General features: G+C 35.4%; 1 protein-coding gene across 1 annotated transcript in view; it reads left to right on the plus strand.

The window, feature by feature from the left end:
- The window catches only part of LOC129245344 (diacylglycerol kinase 1), a 293,249-nt gene that overhangs the window by 229,208 nt on the left and 38,121 nt on the right, over positions 1-25,920 (plus strand). The window contains exons 13-17 of the mRNA XM_054883446.1: positions 1,299-1,430; positions 3,180-3,345; positions 4,303-4,389; positions 7,180-7,394; positions 10,790-11,974. Of these exons, the coding sequence (XP_054739421.1) occupies positions 1,299-1,430; positions 3,180-3,345; positions 4,303-4,389; positions 7,180-7,394; positions 10,790-11,974 (1,785 nt within the window). The remainder of the gene's footprint in view (positions 1-1,298; positions 1,431-3,179; positions 3,346-4,302; positions 4,390-7,179; positions 7,395-10,789; positions 11,975-25,920) is intronic.

Genomic DNA, 25,920 nt, shown 5'->3' on the forward strand with positions numbered 1-25,920 from the left:
CTAGGAAAGAGTGACCTCTTCTCTCTTATTCAAGCAGTGGAGGTAAAACAAAGAAGATTATCATGGGACATGGGACGATTATCGTGGGCTTATCGCAGGCGAAAACAAAACTCAATAAAATATGACAAATACTAAAATTTATTGAGAAAGGGGAACTCAGAAAAATACCTTAAATCCATCAGGGGATACAATAGATCTTTCAGGTCGCAGTTGTAAGTCCCTTCATAACAATAAAAATAATAAACGGTAATATCGAATTTTTATAATATAGAAGACATTGCTTGGAACCACTAACAATAGCTTTCGAGTGTTTCTTCTTCAATTTGTTTTAAGGCAAACATATAAATACTTATTCTGAAAATTTACAAATAGAAGTAATAATTTATCCAACTTAGTTGCATACTGGAAATAATAAAATAATTAAATTTTAATTTACAATTTAGCTCCAATTATTTGCTCTGCACTCAAAACTACTGCGTTTCCACCTAGAATATTAGCATCAGTTTATTCACAAATATTTAATGGAACATAAATTGTGTGTCATTACTTAACTGAATTCGATTGGTACGAGTATGACCGTTGAAAATTTTGCACTAATTAGATACAAATCCAATTAACTAGCCGTACATTTTTGAGTTCGAAAAAACAAAGCAACGAACACAAGCGCCATTTACTGAAATCGGTGTGAGTTTGAATTTGATGAAGTATGTGTGTGTGTATGCGTACCCGTAGTAGTGCGGAACAAATAAACGCATCAGAAGGCAGTACACAAAGACCGGAAACGTGAATGACTTAAGTTGACTAACAAGTTCACAACACTCTTCCTCTTCCTCTTCCTGATACTAATGGTCTTGCCACTCTTCCTACCCCACTTGCCACGCATTTTTAGTAACTTTACGGAGTTGTTTACTTACACATAAGTATTAGTATGGATGTGCCTTTGGGAGTGTGTGTGTATTCGAATATTTTACGCGCACGTTGCCAGCAACGACACGTGTTCAATAGTTAACGCCAACGCGCCAGAATAAAAACAAAAGCAAATTAGTGACTAGTCAGTTTGTGAAAGAAAAGACAATAAAGAAATGTGTCACATTTCGACAGCTGTGTGAACAGTTATGCTAATTTGAAAGCATCATTAGAAACATTCACCTACCACTCGTCTCCTACTCCGGTTTCACGTGGAGGTTTAAAGGTCTGTGTTTTTTTCTCTTCAAAGCTGCTTATTTTCAATTTTCATTCCATTTTTTTCTACTTTTCTTAATTACATCTTATTTTTCTTCTTCCACATTTTCTCGTAGCTTCATAATCGTTGCGCTTCTTCGGTGAAAAAAGAATGTACGCTGGGTGAATATGCGGATTTAATTGTGCCGCCAACAGCCATCTGCCCGGCAGTTCTTGATCGACAGCGTTCAGTAAATCAAACGAGCAAAGTAAGTTAATTATGCGTTAATTTTCTTAGAATTTTTTTGTGTTCTTTTTTACATAAGTGTGTGTGTGTGTGTGTGTTATCAAGCATTTTTAATTTCATGAATATTGTGGGATGAATATTTGATTTTTTAATTCAATTAACTGGGTCTCATTATCAAAGTTGGTGTCTAACTAATTTATTACTGAAAATAAGATTGCATTTCTTAATAAATTAAGTTAAGAAAGCATTAGGAAAAATTTTATTTAGTTAGCCTTCAAAATATAGTAAAATTTGGTGGAGCAAAATCAATTTTTTGCGTTATAAATTCCCACTTCTGATGCAATTTATATTATCCTTAATTTATTCATTACATTAATTATTTTATTTCGTAAGAATAAGTATATTTCCAAATGTATTCTTTAGGGTGTCCCACAAAAAAACTTAAATTCAAGCTTTTCGAACGGAATTATAAAATATCAAAAAATTTCGGAAATATACTAAGATTTATGTGAGCTTGGCCGATTCGAAAATACCTCCAGAAATATAATTTTTTATAAATAAAATAAATTTTTGCTATAAAGTGGCAACCCCACACAAAAAATTCTCTAATCGAAATTATTTCTAAGCTGCTTACGTTTGGCGTACAAGTTCTAATGTCTCACTCATTTAACTTTTATTTTTAGATAGGTGGCAACCCTTGGCAAAATAAAATTTGTAAATAAATGTTTTCTCAAACAGTTTTCGATAAAAGCCCACATTGAAATATCTCACATTTGTAATTATTATTTTTAGATAGGTGGCAATACTATGAAAAGATTGCTGGACTACTCCTTTCTAAGAAGTTGCATGCAAATTAATATCATATAACTTTAAATTTTCGAACGCCAGTTTAGATCTGCTATTTTCAATTTTAAAAATACGATGTCAGATTTGTATTCTGTGACCCCAAAAATCAATGAGTAAGAAATTTAGTCAATTGCAACACTTTTTTATATTTCCCTTTAAATTTAAAATTTGTAATCTCTTTAGTGAAAATATAATTGAGATGAAGGAAATAAATCTCAGTCTGGAAAACTAATCAGAATTATTCGCCACAAAACTATTTTGAAAGTATATTCATGGTAATGAAACATTTTTGTAGACGATGGATTTCTTCACAATTAAAGGGATAGTTAAAGAGGCTTATTAAAGTCATTCGAATAAATAGATCCAGTACCGTGGAACTTATTGAAATTATTGAAGGAACTTTAAGCTCCATTTTTTTTTTGTTTTGTTAAGAAATAAGAGCCAATATTTGATATTAATTTCACAAATTTTTACACTCTACTATTTACAACATTCATAAATTTATTTAAGTATATATAAAAAAGTTTAGTTTTCAATTAATATTTTACGTGCTTACGAAAATGTATCTATGTTCATATGTATATTCGAATAATATTTAAAATGTGTGAACACATTGATTAATCCTCCATATCCATCGAAAATTCATCAATCTAAAATAAACTCATATACATTTCTTGTCTTTTCCATTCCTTTCCTTTTTATCACAACTAACTATCGAATATACAAAATTGAAATCACTCATATGCCAACGTGTCTATATTTTCATTCCGCTTGTAACTAATATCACTCCAATTGGTTTACCATCAATATAAATCCACCCAAATTACTGTTTAATCAACGTGTTATGTAATTTATGCGCTCTGAAAATTTACCAAATTTGTGTGCTTGAATATGTTGCTAATAAAAGAAATCACAAATCCATCAGGCTACCCACTTTCAAATCACACCGCCCAATGAAAGCAGCTGCCCACTGTTGGTGTTCGTAAATCCGAAAAGCGGCGGTCGACAGGGTGATCGTATTTTACGGAAATTTCAGTATATGCTTAATCCTAGGCAAGTGTACGATCTCTCGAAGGGTGGACCCAAAGAAGGTGAGCCAGAAGTTGTGCAGTAAAATTGAAGAGTAAAATGGAAATGAGTTATTAAAAGTGTTGTTTAAAGGAAATCAAACAAAAATTTATTTATTAAATACTAATAAATAGCAACTTGAAAACTAAACTTGGAAGTTGCTCGGAAGTTTACGCAATACATTTTGTCGATGTCTTTAAATTTTCAATTTTTGTTTTGTATAGAAAGTGTATATAGAAAAGGAAAGTAAAGTATCGATCAATTAATTTAAAATGTATGCTTCGTTCACGTACTGCCAATTTGAATACAGTTATTATGAATAAAATTTACCAAAATTCATTATTGTCATCAGCTGCGAAAATATTTGGAAGAACTAGTCAATCTCGGATTTTACCAGCGGGCAACGATCCCAAGCATCGAAGCCGAAAATGTGTAGAGTGGGAACAGCCAAATGGGATTGAAATATGCATTGCTCTGCACAGTCGTCTGATGTTAATCCTATTGAGAATATTTTGGCAAGAATTAAGCAAAAACTCAAAAAAAAGCAAATATAGACGGTCAAACAGTTAAGGCAAATTCGACTAGTTTGGAGCAGATTACCTCCATAACTTGTGCAAAAATTAACACAAAGTAGGACTCGAAAACAAGAGGTCATTATAGTTAATGATGGTGATTATACATTTTTTTGAATATATTGCTTATAATATTTATTATGAGACCATAAAATGCAGTTTGTGCGAATCGAATTGGTCAAATAATTTCTAAGTTATTGCGGCCACGCTGCTATTAGACAGACTGTATAAATTTATATATTAAATGCCGCTTTTAAAGGCAAAACACATTAATTACAACTCATTTCCGGCGAACGACTCTGTGTTACGCTACGTTTTTTACGTACTTCTAGTTTTTTTTGTTTTTAATTCGCCGGAGAACGAATTTTAGCAATTTTCTCCTTTCTCTCACCAAATGCGCGCTTCTAGGGTTGACGCTTTTCAAGGATATGCCCAATTTCAAAGTGATTTGCTGCGGCGGGGATGGTACTGTCGGTTGGGTGCTCGAGGCTATGGGTAAGTTAATGAAGTAGTAATTAAATAGTAAATATACTACATATTTTAAATTAATTTTTTAAAAAGAGCCTCCTCGTATTTTGAGTACACAGATGGGCTTAAAAATGTAGATTTTTTTATTTGGTCTATAACTATTCAGTATTCTTCAGTGACTTTCATAATGGCTTTCCTCGATAAAAAAATCTTAACCAAGACCAAATTTACTGGTTTAACTGGAACAAAGGTCTTCTTAAGCATAAAGTTTTGTTGAGAGGTAAATAGGAAGTTACTGCAGTTATATGATCAGATGAGTAAACAAGGCTAAGACAAAATCAAAGCTTGGGTTAGGTTAGATGAGTAAATGAGCAGTTCATTGCGCGATACCATTTCAAAGACAAATTGCAGATAACTAAAAGAAAGAAGTGTTGTGACAAACATAGGATAAGAACAAAACAAATGTTCGAACAGGAACTAATTGAAGTTCCATATGGTGAATATGGTGCTGATATCAAAGCATCGGGGGCACCAAATATCCAAATCTAACAACTAAGGCCGCCGAGGCCGAGTGAGTTGGTGCGTGACTACCATTCGGAGTACGTAGGTTCGAAGCTCCGTGCATGAAACACAAAATGAATAAGAAAATGTTTTTAACTGCAAGTGTCCTTCCCACCATTTGTGGAACACCAAAAAGACGCACGCGGCAACTTGGAGGAGGAGACCGTCCAAACATACAAAAAAGGGTGTAAGCGTCAATTATATATATACAAATATATATATATATAATCTCTAAGACGTAACCTTAGCCGGAAAAAAGCAGTTCACCACCTACAAGGTGGGTAAAATTAGGCACCGTATCTGAAGATATATAATTGTAGGTATATTGTAAAGAACGTTATACGTAAATCATGTTTGACAGTTGTTAAACTAGACAGGTGCAGTATACAAACAAACAATGGACCGCGTAAAGTCAAAGTAATAAATAAATAAATATATTTTTTTTTTAATAAAATGTTATTGCAAAACAAATTCGAATGATTAATTTTGCGCCACCTTGTTAATGCTGAGTTGCTACTGCAGAAGTGCACTAATGTTTGCTCTCCCCACAGAGATAAATGCGGCTTGCGTAATCACAGAAGTTTCGGTGATCGCCCCCTATTCACTGGTGACCAGAATTATTTTCAAATACTACAAGGTTGAGCTGGAAGGAACCCCCTTCTCTCTTCGCGTAAAAATCACTTGAATGATGATTTATCCCGCTAGTTCATCAACTCTTCAGTTTTTTACGAAGTTCTTGCTGTTTAGCACCCATATAAATTTAATAGCAAAACATTCATCTCAACAACAGAGAACCAGAAGCTTTAATTACTTTTTGGAGCTTAGAGGAAGAGGGCCCTCTTTTACCAATGGTCCCCCTGTATTAATCCAAGAGAACTAAAGTCTTTTTTGTCACTACGATAGCTTACTGTCAACACAGAGTAGAACCCCAGTACGGTTTTTTTTCGGGATGACTCCCGTGAAGAGGGGACTTGTAACCTCACAGCTACACCTACGTACTAAACACCTCTTCACTCTCTACCACTCTCCCCGCAGAACCGTCCAAGAAGGAATTACTTCACGGGGCTAGTTAGCTCATAGGCTGCTAATTATTTCGTCTACGAGCCTCCGCGCGTCTTAGATCATTCTGGATATATTTTGCATGTACGCAGATTCGCTTCCAGTTAACGCCCGATTTTAGCATAAAATCTATAATATTTTCTCTGTTTAAATTACCACAAGTTTCGGGAGCATAGCGTGCAGATTGGGCAGTTTGGGGAACTGTCATGGCCGAATCTATGGATGTATTTTTATCAAATACTCCGTGCCCTGAAAGAAATTGGATTAGGTGGAAGTTTGTTTCCCCATGTCCCCTTTCTACCCACGACGTAAGAATGGGTAAAAGCCCATGCGTCCATCTACCTTTCGGTGATCTGTTCAACCGGTCTTGCCAGTGCGCAATCGAATGACGTCTTTCTTCTCCTGCAATAGTTTAACGACTTGCTCTACCGTCGTGTTCAGATAGCCTTATATACACTCTTTGCATTTCTTTCGCCAAAATGTCTACGGGGACAGCCCTGCTATAACGAAGGAAGCATCGTCCGAAATCGTATGGAAGCCGCAGATAGTTCGCAAAGCGCTTAGCCGATAGACGGTTGTCAGTTTGTTTGTGAAGCTATTTAAGTTCAGTGTATCAGCCCAGATTCTACTATTTTCCTACTGCTGATTAGAACTACATCGGTCTTATGCTCAGCTAATTTTAGCTTCATAGACCTTAGCCAAGTCTTGACCCTGCTTACTGATTCGCTGGTGATCCTCTCAATTTCGTGGATTTGTTTTGCTACTATTATCACTGCAATGTCATCCGCGAATCCAATGACTTTAGTTCTATGGGCCATATCCAGTCTTAGAACCCCGTCATACATTAGGTTCTATAACAGTGGGCCTAGAACTGATCCTTGAGGAACCCCTGCTGATACGATATACTCCTCAACGCCTTTGTCACTTCCAAACCTCAGTTTACGGCCCCTGAAATAGATCTCAATTATTTTGATTATATAACTAGGTGACCCTATTTGTGCGAGGGTTTCTAGTATATGCTGCCAGATAGCTGTGTTAAAAGCATTTTTAACGTCCAGAGTTACCAAAGCGCGGTGTCGAGCGGCACTTGTTATGCACTCCAGATTGAGTTATAAAATATAGCAGCATAACCAATGATAAAATTATCTACATATGATCTTCAAATATTATTTTTTCTTCTCCTCTTCTATTACTTAGATTCTATTGAACTCGCCACTCAACCAGCCATTGGTGTCATACCACTAGGCACTGGCAACGATTTGGCGCGCTGCCTACGCTGGGGTGGCGGCTATGAAGGCGAGAATATACCCAAGTTAATGGATAAAATTAAACGTTCATCGATTGTGATGCTAGATCGTTGGAGTATCGAAGTGACGAATGCGGCACCTGTGGAGGAAATACTTAGGCCAAAGGTAAGTGTAATAAAGTGTTGTAAAGAAAGTAGAAAAATGGAAAGAAATTACAAGGAGAAGACTACTTTTGGACGACTAAAAAATGTAAAACATTCAAAATGTTTTGCGTCGCCACGACAATAGAATGGCTTTTGTTGCCACAGCAAACGAAAATAACACGTCTGTAAGAGCACTCAAAGCGTACACATTTATAACTCTTTTTCTTTTCATGATTCTCCCAATGTCACTTTGTTCATAGCTTTAAGTGCCGAGGTGACATTTTAATTGAAATCATCTTTGTCTCAATCCGATTTTGCACGCTTTTACTGCTGCTACACCTTTCTACATACCTACATACCTGTACGTACATTGGCTCAGCTGAATTGGTTGGCACTTGCCAAAATCCAATTAGTACGAAAGCTATTCGATTGCAGCAGCTACAAACGCATGGGTCAATGGTATACTCAACTTTCCATTGCTTTCTTTCTCACACTCTAATATGTAGTTTCACACACCACCAAAGTTGGATTTAAACGCCATTACAAATATCGTTGTGCTTTCACTATTTTCGATTATATACGATTAATTTTCACTAGAACTTTTTGCAGATTGGAGGAAAAAAATTTTAAAAACACTAAAATTCGATTTACCAATCCGTATGCTCTTTGGTTCTGCAGCTTGCATTTTGTCTACGCCTTTTTGTTTTATATGTGCAAAAAGTTTGGTGCAGAAGTCGATTGAGGTGGATTGAGAATTTGAAGCAATTAAAAGCAATTGCGTTGAGCTAATATTTTTACCACTACCAAAGTGCGAATACCGATTTACGTGAATGCATAAATGCCTAGATGTGATTTCTCGTCTGTTTACTCATGTGTATGTTGCTCATACGCCCTGTATGACAAGCATAAAAATTTCTCTAGAAAGCAAATAACGAGTAACAAGAAGATATTCACAATATTATAAACATATTTATATAGGTAATAGATGAGCTTTAAAATTGAAGATTTGAGATGTTAACAATGCAAGTAAGTTTTAGGGGGCAAAGCTAATCGAAACAGTGCAAAACAATTAAATAAGATGTGAACTCAATTAAGGAACTTTTCGGTATACGCAGCTCATGCAAAGCACTTAAAATGTTAATAACACTAGTACAGCCAAAACGTCTCAAGAATTAGACCATCAAATTCCTAGGTAAAATCGATGCAGGAGTTCAAAACTTCACATAATTTGCGCTTTTGAAAACACATTTAATTTTGTAAATAAGCAAAGTTACAATTTTAATTAATTTTAATGAATTGGAACTTTCAAGCGACATTTTTAGCCCGCCTTTAAAGTTTGTTACCTGCATTCTTGCTGCACTTAAAAAAATGTAGTAATAAGTTTCTAATATGTATTTTTAAAATTCAAATTTATTACCCAAAGTAAATTGTTGCTAGAAAAAACAACTAACGATATCGGGAAAATCGACTTTTAAGCTTTGCTATGCTAAAATTTACTTAAGTAAATCATCAATGCTAAAACGAATATTTTTATTCTCATGCGAATTAATTTGTATAGCTTTTGGACGATTTCTCTTTTATATTTACATTTAAAATAAATTTCTGAACTGTTATGTACCTGTTATTTTTTGTTTTTTTTCAAAAAGTCAGTAAATAGTTCTCATTTTTTTCGATCATTTCAATAGTATTCTTCAGTGCAAAATAAAAGTTAAAAAAGGAAGCGTAAAATCGAACAGAATTGGCTCAAAAGATGTAGTTTTTATAGTTTTGTAAGAGCAGTACTTGGCAGCTACCACCTTGATCAAAAAGTTTCCAGAATGTATTCAGAAAATATAAAAAATACAACCTTATTCTTCAAAAGTGGTAGTATCGCCTTCAAAGTAATCCCCGTGAACTGAAACACACTTATGCCAGCGTTTGATCCAGCTTTCGAAACATTTCTGGAACTCTATTCTTGGCATTGTGGTCAGCGCCGTCTTCGATTTTTTCATTACTTCCTTTCGGCTGTTAAAACGCATTCCCCATAAGAGTTCTATGACTCGATCAAACAGAAAAAAAGCCAAGGGAGCCATGTCAGGTGATTTCGTTGGTAGTTGGATGGTATTCGTTTCATTATTGGTTAAAACTTCGCGGATAATGATGCCGCTGTGCGATGGTACGTTATCATGACGCAAAATACATGAGTTTTTTTCTCATAAATCCTTTCTTTTTTGGCGAATTTCTTCACGCAGACGTCTCATAACGCCCATATAATCGTCCTTATTAACTGTCTGACCTTCTGACGAAAATTCGTAGTGTACAATACTGTTATAATCTATAAAAACTGGGAGCATCGCTTTTGTTTTTGACTGAAAACGGCGTGATTTCTTTCGTCTTAGTTGATTCGGAGCTCTCCACTTACTCGCTGATGTCTAGATTGCGTGTCGTACCCATAAATCTGCAACTCGTCTCGCGTAATGATGCGCTTGATGAATGTTGAGGCGAATTCAGTCTTGGCGATATCAACGCCGTTCCTTTTCTGCATGAAATTCACGTGCTTTGTGACCAAATTTACAGAAATACGACGCAAACCCAAATTTTCAACCACAATGTCCTGAACGGATCTATAAGCAATGTTTAAGTCCTCTGCCAGCTCTCAGATGGTTAGTTTGCGGTTATTTATCTACTTTTCTTTTTGATGTTTTCATCAGTTTTCAATGTTGACGAACATAGCGGCACGTCATCTTCGATGAACTAACGATCTCTTCTGAAATGTTCATGTTAAACCGGCCTCGTCAACGGTTTATTTCTTTAAACTATAATTACCGAACCAGTTTCGTAACATTTATGAAGTTTTTACACAATTGACTCCATTTTTAACGCAAACTCATGGCAGTGAACTCAAAATGATTTTTCAAACTGTAAAAGTCGAAACCACGTGTAGAGAAATGGCGTAACTTTTACAAATGTCAAGCAATCGCTATACAATTTTAGTGGAAATGTTAACCACAGATGTGAGAACCTAACCAAGAGAGCAGAACCCAAGTCAGATGACATAGAGCGTCACTTAGCGGCTGCTTCCGGAAATTGAATTGCTCAAAAATAAACCTTGTTAACATATGACGAGCTCGTTGGGGTAAAATATAGTGCATGTACTTGTATAGAGTATATTTATATGTATTTTATAAATTTTCGTGCTTTTTTGTGGTTAACAGGTGTTTTATTCTTACTAAGATACAGACTGAACAGGCTGAACCCAGTTTGTCACCCCAACTGTTTTTAGCTTAAATTTAATACGTTTTTTTAGCTCTCACATAAAAATCTATATAAATTTCCTTGCTCATTTACTCCCAGCTCACTCTGCCCCAATTGCTTTTTGAAATCCACTTAATTCTGCATAAAATTCGCATATAACTTCATTTACATATTTCCACACAGGTCACACTTCACTCGAATATGCAGAAAGTGATTGAGCTATCACAGAGTGTTGTGGTCGAAAAGGCGCTTTTCGAAAAATTCGAAGAGATACATCGCAGCACTAGCGTTTGTACGAATATGTGCAGCACCAAGCAAGAGCACATGACCACAATGGCATCGACATCATCTATGAGCTCGTCCATTACAACAGCCACTGAATATGCCACAAATGGGGCAGGCGGCAGCGGTAGTAGAGATAGTATTGGTGGTGGCAATGCGGGAGAGAGTGGCAACGACGGCTATGGGGGCACTGAGCGCGCAACCAAAAGCATATCAATGTCGACATTCGAAACGAAACGCATACTCACAACACTGAGCAACAGCAGCAGCAGTTGCAGTAGCACTAGCACAATTATTAGACAACAAAAGCAACAGCAACAGCTAGAACAAAAGCAGCAAAGAGAAACTCTCGAACAAACTCAATCAGAAGACTTGCAATCACCTGGCGCACCACCACCACAACCACAACTACAAATGCCAGAAATGGCAAAAATGGCAAAAAGCGTTGACGATGGTGCAACTGATGATGATGGCGATGATAACAACAATAACAATGAAAATAACAACGACAAAGCGGTCAATAGTGGCCCGACTATTGCAACGCACCCAACCAATGCAGCAGCAGATATTCTAAACAACGTTGCGGATGAGCAGACGAGCCAAGAAGCTGTAAGTGTTGAACAACAATTGCAAACACCTGCAAGTACCAAAAGCATATCAACAACATTAGCAGAAGAACATGCAACATCGAATGTTGCACTCAACACTATCAGTAGCAGCACTACTGCCAACACCATACCCATAAGCCACCTCCAAAACGACGAAGAATGTCCAACAACAGCAACAATAGCAGCCGCTGTCGCTGAGAGAGCTACAGCGCAAACAACACCATTAATACCCTTAACGCCATTGCCACCCCTTACTACTTCGCCTAAGTGTTCACCCACGCATTCACTCATTGTCACAGAGACGGAAGCAGACGCAGAGCCCACAACACCGATAGTATTGACCACTACTTCGTCATCATCTGGCAGTGGGGGGGCTAAAAATCAGAGCACTTCCTTGCCGAAAGAGATCAAGGTGCAGCCGGAAAAAGATTGCACAGTGCCCTACAATATCATCAACAACTACTTTTCAGTCGGTGTGGTAAGTGTGTGTGTGCTTTTTTCAGCTTTACTATAAAATAGAGGCTATGCTTATAAGGCTAACATATTTAGTAGGCGCAATGGAGTCAAATAAGCTCTAGTGGATAAAATCAGTTAAACTCTCTAAGGCGCACAATGTACAAACGATGATTTTGTTTTGGAATGTTAAATCAGTATAGATAAAAGCATGTCAGGTGTATAACTATGAAACCGGAATTAAAGAAAAAACATTGATTATTGGAAAACAGTAGAAAATATTTTATTCAAATATTTTATTGACAAATACACATATTTTCCATATTCTCGGCTAATTAAAGAGGTCCCACAAAAGAATTGCTGATATACATATTTCTAGTCAAATCAGTCAGAGCGAAATTTTTTCACATCTTCTTAAGAAGCGAAATCCTGCTTTAAAAGTGCGTCTTCCATCAACGAAAACAAGCGACTATCAGGTGCGTTTAAAAACAGTTTAATTGTCGGTCTCTAATCTGTGAGAGTATCGCCTATCTTAAGAAACTCATCCCAGATTACAAAATTTTAAAAACGAACTTAGTACTATAACAATTTGAAAAGAAAAATTGCCAATGTTTCGACCGATATGTGTTCAAGAGTAGTAGTGATATGAGCAATATGTATTGAATGATCAATATTTTCCAAAGCACCAAAGCATAATTTTCAGGAGGACAAGAGACCAATAATCGCTGTTGTCTAAGAAGGCTATTTACTCAGGTATACATTAGGTTGAAAGAAAAATAAATCCATTATTTTTACGAAAAATTTTTGCGCATATGGTTTAAAATTGTTTTATGGTCGATGTTTAACTCCTGGGCGATGCTACGACTACTGACATGGCCGTCAACTTCGATTATTTCTGTGATTTTGTCGACATTTTCGACATTATCGAGATTTTCTTATAAGTCAAAAATATCTGAACGGAATTAACAAAAACAAGATTGCACGTAATTAACTGTTACAGTATCGGCGTCATAAAAACATTCACAATTTCAACGGTCTGGCTAGTATTTTCGACTTTATCAAAGAAAAACTGTTAATTTTACCACATTTTCTCTTTGTTGACTTCCACTGTTAACACCCTGTCACTCACAACTGAATGGAATAAGCAACAAATAACAAAAGAATTTGTTTAGTGTAAAATGTCACCTGGTCAACGAGCATAAAATTTAGATTGTTTGATCGAAACTTTCCGAAATATCATCACATCTACAGCCATCTACCGAGAAAATAATAGTTTTCTTTTTCCCCAAATTATTTAATATTTATGTATCATAGAAGCCTATTACTTCTCAGCTTTTGTTTGAACGTCAACCAAAATTTAAATGTTGTATTTTTTTGTTTTTTTGCAATGCAAAATTCTTTAAGTTTACTTGCTTTAAGCCGTCTCCATTTTTTAGTCTAAGCGATGCATTGAACCATATACAAATATTTCAAGTTTTTGCCAAGTAATGCATGGTGCATGTTTGCGTGAAATTGGATGTGTGGGTTTTCTTGAAGTCGTTGTTTCTGACATTTGCCGCACACTTGCATATGTATGTATATTAGGGTGCCTCATACAAAATCAAAGCGGTTTTTTTATATAAAATTTATAAAATTAATTTTAAAAAAATTTTAAATTTGCCTCCAAATTTTTTTGCAAGTAAAATTAGTTCAGAAATATTTTTCCACAACGTTACCGCATATAGTAGTTGTTTACAAATTTTATCAAAGAAATATAAATAATGAAGGTTTTGTTGCTATTTTTACTGTTTTTTTTTTGAGGGTAGGTTTAAGAAAAACTTAAATTACTCAGCCTAATCTAGACAGAGTTCGACTACTAGGGCATCATTGGAAAGGTATTTGCGCAGCCTTGGAAAGGTAACCCATTCACGTGGCATTTTTGTTTTTTCTTTGGTTTTTGCAAATATCATTAATGTAAATGATAATTCATTATCATCGTTATCATTAATTTATTTGATAAAATTTGTTGCCTTTAAAGCTCAAACTCTTCTATCATCTCAGATGATTTTTTGGGGAAAAATTGTAAAAGCAAAAGGATTTATAAACTAGTCGATTTTTGAAGGCACAATTGATTAATCTCACGCATGTACATTTTAATATTTTTCCAAACATTTTCGTGGATTTATTAAAATACAAATAAATGTATTATAATTCCGATAGAAAAATATTCTCCTTATCCATTTCCTCAAAATGGCCGAATACTGCACGTGTTTTTCATGCAGAAATCTTCGCGATCCTGCGGGTATGCAAACTGCTTAGGGAACGTAGGAGCGAGAGGGATATTAAAATTTTTTTCGCGACAGTCAAACCGCGACGACGACATAGTGGAGTTCTAAGCTAGGCAACTTTTGTAACGAGAAGATCAAATCTCTTGGGTGTGCAGATAACATTTCTCTGATCTGGGTTCCAGGAAGTAGCAATATTTAGGGAAATTAAATTACTAATGAAGTTGTCAGGAAGGGGACTGAATTTGTTCCAGTGACCCTGACTTTTGTTAAATGGGATTTCCACAACTCATTAAACGAAGGACTTAGGAAGTCCTGGAGGCTCCCCGCCATTCAATTTCCAAACTCGTAGCTGTGTTTACTGGTTATTGATCGGCACACACGCGGAAAATTTAGGTTTACCATTTAACCCCCATTGCAGAAGCTGTGGGGACATTTCAGGAAAGGAGACTGTTGAGTAATTTCCCTGTAAATGTCCGGGTTTGGCAGCTAGACGCTTCAGGTCACTGGATGCTCCTTTCTTCGACAACCTAGGAAGTGCACCAACCTAAATCCCATCAGACTTCTCCATTACATCAACAGCTCTGGCTGGCTGTAGATATCTTCCTGTTGAAGGTCTCATAATGATATAAAAACGACGCTTTCGTACTATTTTGGGTGTGCCAGAGTGGTAGTTAAGCCATTTCACCTACCTACCTACAGTTTCTCCTACATATATGCAAGTGATGCACACTAATGTACATACATACATGCACAATTTTGTTTAATATCTAAGTAAGTGTTGAAAATATGCAGCCAACTTTGTGTACGAGCAAACATATTTACTTCTGCGTATACACACAACTACAAGTAGAAAAAATAATAATAAAATACTCTTGACTATGGGTATTATTCCAAAATAAACCGCAACGGCTTGTCCTTTTCCCATGATTTATATTCGTTGACACTGTGCTATGAAACCTTTTAGCAACCAACAATTGGCGACCGGTTAAAAGCCGACCTTATTTATTCCCAACAATTTACGTCAAATCCACTAATCCGTCCAACTTTTTAGTGCTTCCCCATTAGTTGGTTTCGTATTTTCTTTATTTTTATTGTTTTTGTTTTCTTGTGACACTCTCTATATCTATTATTTTTGCTGCTTTTACTAAGCGGATTTATTTATTACTGCCAACTTTTTCTGTACTGCTGTGTTGTTTGTTATCCTTTTCGCTTGAAATACTTACTGACACAGAATTATGGTATCCTTTTTATATACTAGGAGTGCTTGAATACATCATTATAAGCTTAAGAGAAAATGTTTAATAGAAATTACGACAGATTATGTGGTTTAGATGTGTATTTAGAGTGGGAAAGAGTGAGTAATATATGAGTTTTTTCTCACACAATAAAAGACCAATTGAACCAATTACAGCACATTGAAAATCATTGAAAATAATTAAAAAAATCCCCATGTAGTCAGTTATGTTGCACAAAATGTTAGAACACAAGATTTGACCATCCGAAGCAAACACTGTGAGAGTAACTTTGGCTGCTACGTCACAGGGGACCTGTTTCACACATATTCTTACACTCCTCTGATCACTCGTTATCTAGACAGCAACGAAGGCTGGGTTGATTTTTTCGTATATGGCCAACACACTTTCAGTTTTTTCCTGCTCTGCTGTTAATAAACTGCTGTCATCTCCTATTACGTCAGCAAATCAGCTGGTTCGTGCTGGTACCTTTTTAATTCACTGAGGGCCGATTAGTGGTTTGATGTTGAACACATTTTTATATTTTCCACATCGTGACTGTACGCTTTTAATTACTCTGCGCCTTAAAGTAGATCCTACTATACAATTTAGTATTGTCATTTAAAGCCGAAAATATTATTTTTCTTAAAGCTCAAAATGTACCCCAAAATAATGACAACAAGGGTCGACAATATTTGATTGACCTTTGGACCCAAGTAATAACTACAATTTTCCAAAGGTTCCTGACGGGATGAATCTGGATCTAAATATTATTAAAAAGTATTTCTGTATAAAAGTACAAAAGCACGACTTTTGGCTATATTTGAAGTTATGCAAGAGATTATTTTTTTATTTCGTAGTTGTATCCCAAAGTACAATTATTTCCCTTTTAATCCAATTTTACTGCATATCAAAGTCTTTATTTGTCTTTGGTGCCGTAAGATATCGTCTGTTGAATTTTCAGTTTTGTGTGGGTCACTTTAAACGAACCTATTCTGCGGTCAGTTTCAGACTCAGCACGTCAAGAGCCTTTGGAAAAATAAGTGAGGCTCTTCGTGCAAAACTTATATAGGGCTGCATAAGCTATATATGTGTAACATGTCTATTATCGTTCGATTGGGAATCATTTTTTCTAAATTTCTTAAAAGTATTACATATTTTTTTGTTGTTCGAAAGAAATATAGGACTGCAGAGTGCGTAGTATGGTGCTGATGTCGGCATTTTTTGAAAATTTGATCTACGCCCCGATGTGTGTCATACTGGGCAGACATATATTATTAGATTTTCATTCAGAACATTTCAGCACATACATCAGAAGAGTGGCACTAGGGACGACATAACTATTTAGAAAAATTACATTCCTAGCATAATTCTGTTATATTCAGCATCACTCGACCTGTAATACAAAATAAAAGCATTTGTGGAGCTGAGGCACTAATCACAGGGTATTGGAGAAGTCTTAAAAGATTGAAGGGTACTTTTATAGATTTTTTTTCAGATAGTCAAGAGATACTAAAGGTCATCGCAGCCAAAAATATAATATAGCTACTGCGGAATCAAAGTCAGCGAGTTCACCACTGAGCTGAAAAGGGGAAGATCGAGAGAGTTGTCTTCTTGATACCGCAACCAACCTGTAGTCTTAACTTTCCATTTTTCATGTTTATAATTACTAAGTGCATAGGCTTATAGGCCTTTGTTCCTACCTGGAACCATAGGAAATAATAATAAACTTAGAAGAGCGTAAGTAATTGGGAAAAAAAGAAAACTTTAAGCATACGAATATTTTTGGGAGTCCGTTCGGTAGTATTAAATAGTTAGGTCTAGCACTGAGTGACTCACCGATCTTCTGAATACATATCTAAATTGCTCACTGTGTTCCTAACCGGCCGCAAGCATTTGTAATGTCAAACGCACTGTTTAAGTTATTCTAATAATACAATTTGACGACTCTGTTTTAAGAATTATGGGACACGTTCGAGCATATTTTATTTATTTTAGAGGAGACTTAAAGTATTTTAGCCAACAAGAGGTAGGGACAAATTCATTTTTTGATTGCAGGGTTCTTTTATTCTAATTCATCTGAATAAGACTTGAGTGAATCAATGAATGTTTTCCAATTTGCGTGAAATCGCACACACATGACTTTTAATTTCATAGATGGCCCTATGTAACGTCAGAAGATGAGCATATTTTCCATTTCATACCTTTGCATTTAAATAGAAACCGCACAAGGAAAGTTCAGTTAAATAAGGAGAATAGTCTAATGCGGCCCTAACGTAAGCGGAGGCTATGACTGTACTAGTGATGCAAATTTTTGCGATTTTTACTATCCCGAATCTTCGGGATCTAGTTTTTACAGTCTTGGAATCCCAGAAACGGTTAAGGGATTTAGATATTCATTTATTTTCAATAATAAAAATATAAATCCATTATTTTCTCGGTAGATGACAGCACTGATCGATATCTCGTAAAGTATCAATCCAACAATTTGAAATTTATGCTCGTTGTCAAGGTGACATTTCACACTGAAAAAATTATTTTCTTGCTTTTTATTTGTTTTATTCAGTTTTGAGTTACAGGGTGTTAACAATGGAAGTCAACAAAGAGAAAATGTGGTACAAGTTACAATTTTTCTTTGATAAAGTCGAAAATACTAGCCAGACCGTTGAAATTGTGAATGGGTTTATGGTGCCGATACTGTAACAGTTAATTACGTGCAATTTTGTTTTTGTTGATTCCGTTCAGGTATTTTTGATGCATAACAAAATCTCGATAATGTCGAAAATGTCGACAAAATCACAGAAATAATCGAAGTTGACCGCCATGTTAGTAGTCGTAGCATCGCCCAGGAGCTAAAGATCGACCATAAAACAGTTCTAAGCCATTTGCGCAAAAATTTTACGCAGAAATAATTGATTTCTTTTTCATTACTAACAAAAAAAAGTTAAATAACTTATAAAATAACGTAAGGTATGTAGGAAAAACGCTCGATGAAAAAAAAACTTCGAATGTAATTATAATATTTTGTGCTTAAAGTTCAGATAATTTTAAGCTCGTACAATTTAAGCAGAATAAGCGGTAGTTGGTAGTGGTTAACACGTATAAATTTGTATGAAAATTAAGAAGTAAGCAAATGCAGCATTTCTCAACAAAGTCATATGTGCAATATGTATTACTTTTTATATTAAAGAGAAAACAAAAATATACACGCATATCCCTATTGGCTAAAAATTTAAAGTCAATATTTTTTTTGCTTTTAAAGTAGTTTTTTCTGTCTCCATTTTAAATACTTCGGCAGAAATTATAAATCCCGAAATCCCGAAAAATATTGATTTGATTATACGTGTAGATGCGAGAGAGAAAGCTTCACGCTAAGCATTGTCAGTCCCATTATTTCACTGTCACACTAAGGTGTACTTAAGTGAAGAACAGCATTGATTACTTATGGGAAGGCAAAACCAGCTGAAATTTGGACTTCAATTTTTATGGCAGATAGCCTTCCAATATATTGCGTAAGTGTTCTGAAGAGCGGCGCAACCATATTAATTAATTTATTCTGGAAATATTTAATACGAGAGCTCCCTACGCTACGCGATGTTGGAACTGTTTTGGGTATCAACCGTCAAGGCTGTCGTGCAGTACAAAAACTACCCCTTCTTGGCGTCACTTTTAATACTGCTATTGTTATTGTTATTATTATTGCAGTTGCCCTCATTTGGTCATAGCTTACAGACACAGGCACACACACGCACACACATACATGTATCTTTTAGCAACCGCAATAAAAATGGTGAATTATGATTATTATAAATAAAATAATAATGATTTCTTCCAACGCCACGCAGAGCTGTCGCAGCCGCAAACATGTTGATAACCAACTTTAATGGCAAGCATTTGCATGCACACAATACACATACACACACGCACATAGACCTGCACAAAAGGCTACCGCTTTAACGAGTAAACATCATTAAATTCCTTCATTATACGCATTATCCTTGTCAGGTACTACTCCTCGCCCACCTGCATACCTCACAATTGTGTTGTTGTTGTATTTATATATGTGAAACCACAATTGCTTACTTACGTGCGCTACTCAATGGCTCATCCCACATACATATACTCCGGTTGCTATGAGTTTTTGCTTAAGCGCCTAAATTGCGGCAATGCCGTCTATGGTTACACACGTTCTTACGCTGCTGGAACAAAATATCATTGAAGTGCAAATTCAATTTTGCTTGTGGTATGAACAGGCAGCAAAATAAAGGCATTATTTTAAGGAAAATTGCGAGCACGCACAGTTAAGGTGTTAATTTTATGTCATTAAAAGGAGATTACAAGTAGATTGAAGGACATTTCAGCACAATGGCATGAAATTAAACTTAAGGGTTTGTTTGTTATTTTTAGCACATTTCTATAAAAAAATATTTACCATCAGTTTAGGATAAGTATGGAATACTTTTACTTTTTTACTGTCGTAATTTATCAATTACAAGTTCCCTGAAGGCCGTCACAAATCATGTGACATAGGTCAAGTGAAAAGGGTTGACGTCAGCCAAATGGATTGCCAGTTGGCTGACATATGGCAGAAATTCATAGATGCTTCGGGTCAGCTCACAGCTGTTTCAATATTGTAAATACATACATACATACAAATATTTCCTTAGAGACAGGCACAGTGCTGGCAATATACTCATGCATACAGAGGTAACGGACTAAATTCTCATCATGCAACTTGATTTGAATTTGGAAATTTGATTTGAATTTTGTAATTTGATTTGAATTTTGAACAAACGCGGGCTGTCAATTGGGACTATTGTATTGATCTTGGATTTATCTTGGCATATTTCCACTATTGAAACTGTGATTGATTCGCTTAACTGTTTAGCAGTTCTGGGACATATAAGGCCCATCTACAAAATTAAACATAATTTGATCAGGTTCTATTTATTTGTTTTTAGTTTGAATTACTGTTTTATAAAAACAGAGTTCATTCTAAAGCTAAAGTAAGTTTGAAGTGACTCAAAATTCTCGCCGTCAGAGCCTCGATCGCAACTTGACTATCGGAAAAAATGTTAATATGATATCTTCCTCACTCCCAGACTTCTGCCTGAAAAACAGTACCAGTATAAATTGGCTGGTTTAGAGATTAGCTTGGGTGCAGATTTAAGAGTCTTTGCATTTTTGCACAAAGTTTGCAACTTGTATTTATGTGATTTATGTTATAGCAGGAAATATGTAATAGGCGTCTTCGAATCATCACCTCTCTACTCGCTATCACTAGGCTCTGATTACTTAAGAAACAATTTGCGTGTGAAAGCAGCAACAAAGTTATCGCGTAAGATTTGCTGCTGCCTCATAAAACTGGTATAGCTCAATATTTTCAATGCTGCCAACTCTCTTTCAAATGAGCTCCATTAGATCGCGTTCATATGGGAAGACTTTTGTTGCTTCAACATTGTGAATTCCCTATATGAACGCGATCTTACTAATACTCACGAAGGGGTCCCGGTGGTCTAGAGCTCGAAAATTTAGGGTATTTTCAGAATTTTTTTTACAAAAAAAAATGAAAAACGATATTTAAATTTTTTAGGCTTTTTATTTAACTTCTTTTACATACAAAAATTACATTTTTTTTTAATTTTAATAATTTTAACAATGGCGCTGAAGTTGGCCCTCCTGAAAAGTTGGACCTGGATGGTGTTGTCCATTTTGACGCTTCTATTTATCTGAAACACAAAAACCAAAAAATAGAATAAAACAAAATTTGACAAAATGGCGCGGTTTTGAATTTGATACTCTAAAAACCCCGATTTCAGTTTTTTAATAAAAAAAACGAAATAATTGAAAAAATAATATAATTCTAGTACGGGCAATAGCCATTGGTGTTGTGAATTTTTTTTTTTTTACAACGCCGAAAAGAGTCGTTTCAAGATAAATGAGTTTAAAGTTTGAGGTACAGGAGCGCGTGGCCCGCTCTCTGCCTAGTTAATGGGCTGTAGAAGCTATAATATTGGCAATTTCCTCATGAAAATTTCACAGTATATTCTTAAGATACTATACTTTTGAAGCATTGAAAAAAAAATCGATTTTTTGAAATTTCTAGACCGCCGGGTTCCCTTAAGCGCTTCCGAACAAATTTTGGCTGCTCGTTTCCAGTGCTACCAACATATGTTTATTTATGCCAGTTGCTCCTTCTATTCGCCATTTATGTACTAACGCTTGGCGAATCGAAGAGGCCTAATAATGATGGAATAATAATAACACTGTGCGACAGTGAAATTATACTTTTATAGAGACCTAGTACAACTTGTAGGTATAGTAAAACTAAGAAACATGGTATAGGAGAAATTTCCAATACACCCCCAAAATCTCATTTTATGGCCATAAAACCGTTTTTCAGTAGGTTGATGTGAACAATCCCTCCTAACTTCGCCAATTTCCATCCGATTTCGAATTTGTTTTTTTAGTTCGAAAGAACAAAAACAAGCCTTTTTGACAGTGTGTTGACAATTTTTCTGAAATGACAACTGACGAGACTGTAGACGGAAGTATTCGGAATTTTTTTATTTTTTCTCTATTTTTTCAACTTTGACATCATTTTTGCGATATTATCCGATATTGAGGATGTTTTTTAGTAGACTACTGTTATAGTGAATTTAATTCTGCGTCGAATGAGCTATATTTGACTGTAATTGAATTAAAATTCATAGAGTTGTGCGAGTTTTAAGATTTTATTTTTTTTACTAATTTTATAGCAAGTGCCGGTATAAACACATCATCCGTACGAAACAGTACAGGTTTAAAATTTTAAAAGATGTCGGGAAAAACTAATCTTCATTTCAAAAATGTTTGCTAGACCTGCTCCGTTTATAACAGTCATCACAATTTTAGGGCTCCTTGTCGGGCCTCAGATTCGAAAACTCATGCGAGATGAGAAATTTACCAGTAAGCTCAGTGCAGTGGAAAGACGGGCATGGGAAAGTTTTAAATCATTGTGTGAGAAGTTCCTTGGAAATAAAAAGAGCTCTGATTATGTTGAAGTCGTCAAAGAGTTTTTGAGTGCGTACGAAAAAATGGAATGCAATATGTCCATCAAGATACACTTTCTGCACTCACATTTGAATTTTTTCCCGGAAAACCTGGGCCAGATGAGCGATGAACAGGGTGAAAGATTTCACTAGGAGATAGGAGTCATCAAAAAACGTTTTCAAGGGAAGAACTCCATCAACATGCTTGCTGATTACTGCTGGTCCTTGAAACGTAAAACAAGTGATGACTCTTATAAACGGAGCAGGTCTAGCAAACATTTTTGAAATGAAGATTAGTTTTTCCCGACATCTTTTAAAATTTTAAACCTGTACTGTTCGTACTGATGATGTGTTTATACCGGCACTTGCTATAAAATTAGTAAAAAAAATAAAATCTTAAAACTCGCACAACTCGCACAACTCTATGAATTTTAATTCAATTACAGTCAAATATAGCTCATTCGACGCAGAATTAAATTCACTATAACAGTAGTCTACTAAAAAACATCCTCAATATCGGATAATATCGCAAAAATGATGTCAAAGTTGAAAAAATAGAGAAAAAATAAAAAAATTCCGAATACTTCCGTCTACAGTCTCGTCAGTTGTCATTTCAGAAAAATTGTCAACACACTGTCAAAAAGGCTTGTTTTTGTTCTTTCGAACTAAAAAAACAAATTCGAAATCGGATGGAAATTGGCGAGGTTAGGAGGGATTGTTCACATCAACCTACTGAAAAACGGTTTTATGGCCATAAAATGAGATTTTGGGGGTGTATTGGAAATTTCTCCTATACCATTTTTTTTAGTTTTTCTATAGCCACAAATCGTGCTAGGTCTCCATAAAAGTATATTTAATTTTTTTTTTTTTTGTCACACCGTGTAATAGTAATATTAATATATAATAATAAAATTATAAAAAAAAACATTTAGAATAATATAAAAATTATAGTCCAAACTTATGAAAATGTGGTAACCTTATAAGAGGAAAAATTGCTTGCAAGTCTCTAACGAATGAAGCAGTACTGGGTTGACCCATGTGTTTTCTTCAAATCAAAGAAAAACTCAATTTTTTTGATGTTGACGATAATAATCATTTTATTTGGTTCAAGTAGATTTGTTGACATCACTTTTTGAATATGATATCTCTCAAATGGCCACCTTGAGCCTGTACGGCGTATTGTGCCCATTTTGCAGCTTTGTCCATAGTTTTAGCTAACATTTCGGCTGGAATAGCGGCTATTTCCTTACGGATGTTGTTCTTGAGCTCTTCTATGGTATTTGGCTTATTATTATAAACCTTTGATTTTAAATATCCCCACAAGAAGAAGTCAGGTGGCGTTAAATCGGGCGAACGCGGTGGCCAGTCAAAATCGCCATTTTTCGACATCAAACGACGAGGAAACAATTTCTTCAAAAAATCGATTGTGGTGCGAGCTGTGTGTGGTAGAGCGCCGTCTTGTTGAAACCAGAACTGCCTCATACACTTTCATTTATCATATCGCGATAACGCTCCTGATTGACGGTAACAGCTTGACCATCTTCATTTTCGAAGAAAAACGGTCCAATAATCGTTTTCGCACTAACGCCGCACCAAACAGTGACTTTTTCGTCGTAAAGAGGTACCTCTTGAATTTCGTGAGGATTTTCAGTGGCGTAAATACGGCAATTTTGCTTGTTTACCGTCCCATTCAATAAGAAATGAGCCTCATCGGACATGATGATTTTATTCCAAAATTGCTCGTCATCTTCAGCCATTTCGATGACTCTTTGGGTCCATTCCAATCGACGAGGCTTGTCCGCAGGCAACAATGTTTGCATCAATTGAATCTTATACGGGAATAAATGCAAATCAATGAGGATAATTGGTTGTAAAGTGGTCCGAGCAATGCCCAACTGCTGAGAACGGCGATTTTGGGATGTCCTTGGCGACGTCTCAACCCTGGCCCGTACAAGAGCAATATTCTCATCCGATCGCCGTGGTCGGTTTTGATTTGGCCTCTTTGGATTAGAAAGAGCATCACCAGTCGAAAACCTTTCGTACAAACGTTTAATGGTGTTCTTAGAAGGCGCACTTTTCACATTATTTGATTTTTTATACGCACGTTGAGTTTTCACAATTGACTTCTTTTGTTGAATGTAAATTTCATCAATTTGGGAGCGCTCGCGTGGCATATACTGTTCCATAGTAAAAATCTGCTTGGACTGATGCTTCGAACGCGGTATGTCATTAAGCGATCTGACGACTCTGTCAAAAGACACAGGTTTGCCAGATGGGTCCGTCAAATATGGGCAACCCTGTACAAGCAAATACAAATTTAATTTAGCATATGTATTGATTTTGCCTTTGGAGCTCCTTAATTTGCTATGGTTCCAAGTTTTCCAGTTTTTCAAACTAAAAATAGCGGATCAAATGTGACTAATATATCAAACGTGAAAATGTTTTCAGATTCACTTGATACTATATTAGAAATTTATATCAGCATTTTTATATTTTATCAACATATTTGATCTGCCGTTTTGAATTTTTAGAAATTTAGATTCGTAACACCGTGCAAGAAAAATCAACTATTTTTATTAACCAGTAAAACTTTAATTGGTACATAATACTGTCGAATCAGTAGTCCTGCTCATTATTTCAGTTTCTTATCAATTTAATTTCAATTTTAAATTTAAATTCAAAATTTCAAAGGGATGCCATAAATTTAAAAACAATTGTTTTAAATACTTATATTTAATCGATGATATTAATAGGGATGTCAAACGAAAAGCAAAATAATGTTCTTTGAAAAATGTATTCTTAAATATCCTTGAAATTTAATTATTAATATAATATTATATATTATTGTATATGTTGACATGCATACTTCATTTGCATTCTTCTTGCTATTTTATAATAAGGGAATAAATAACAAAAATAAAAATAAAATATTTCTAAAGGGAAACATCAAACACTTTTTTAAGCTTTTATAAAACAGGAAGAAGAACAAATTTGGGGTATATCACTAATAAAAAAAAATTCCATATTGAACTGCCATTTCCGGTCTAAATCTGTCAAGTCTGGCCACAAATTTTACTTCAGCATATCAACAAACCTTGAGAAATATTTTACCTTGTATTTAGTCCTTTAGAGTTAACAATGCCGTTCATAATAACAGGTGGCGCTAAAGTAATCCTCCTATCAGAAAATGCTATAAATTTTGCGATTGGCCCCTAATGTCAGTTCTGTTTTGACATTTGTGTAGTAAACACATGCGAAATACACGTTAATAAACAATGTTACGCTACACTGCTCCAGAATGCGGAATATTGTTGACTATTTATTTGACCAATAATCTGTCGGCGACTTTGGCACAACGTGAATTTCGTCGCAGATTTCATCGCCGTACAACGCCTACTGGTGAAACACTGCGACGTTTAGCCACTCACCTCGAAGAGACTG

The sequence above is a fragment of the Anastrepha obliqua genome, chromosome 4, assembly GCF_027943255.1.
Source record: "Anastrepha obliqua isolate idAnaObli1 chromosome 4, idAnaObli1_1.0, whole genome shotgun sequence".
NCBI classification, from domain to species: Eukaryota; Metazoa; Arthropoda; class Insecta; order Diptera; family Tephritidae; genus Anastrepha; species Anastrepha obliqua.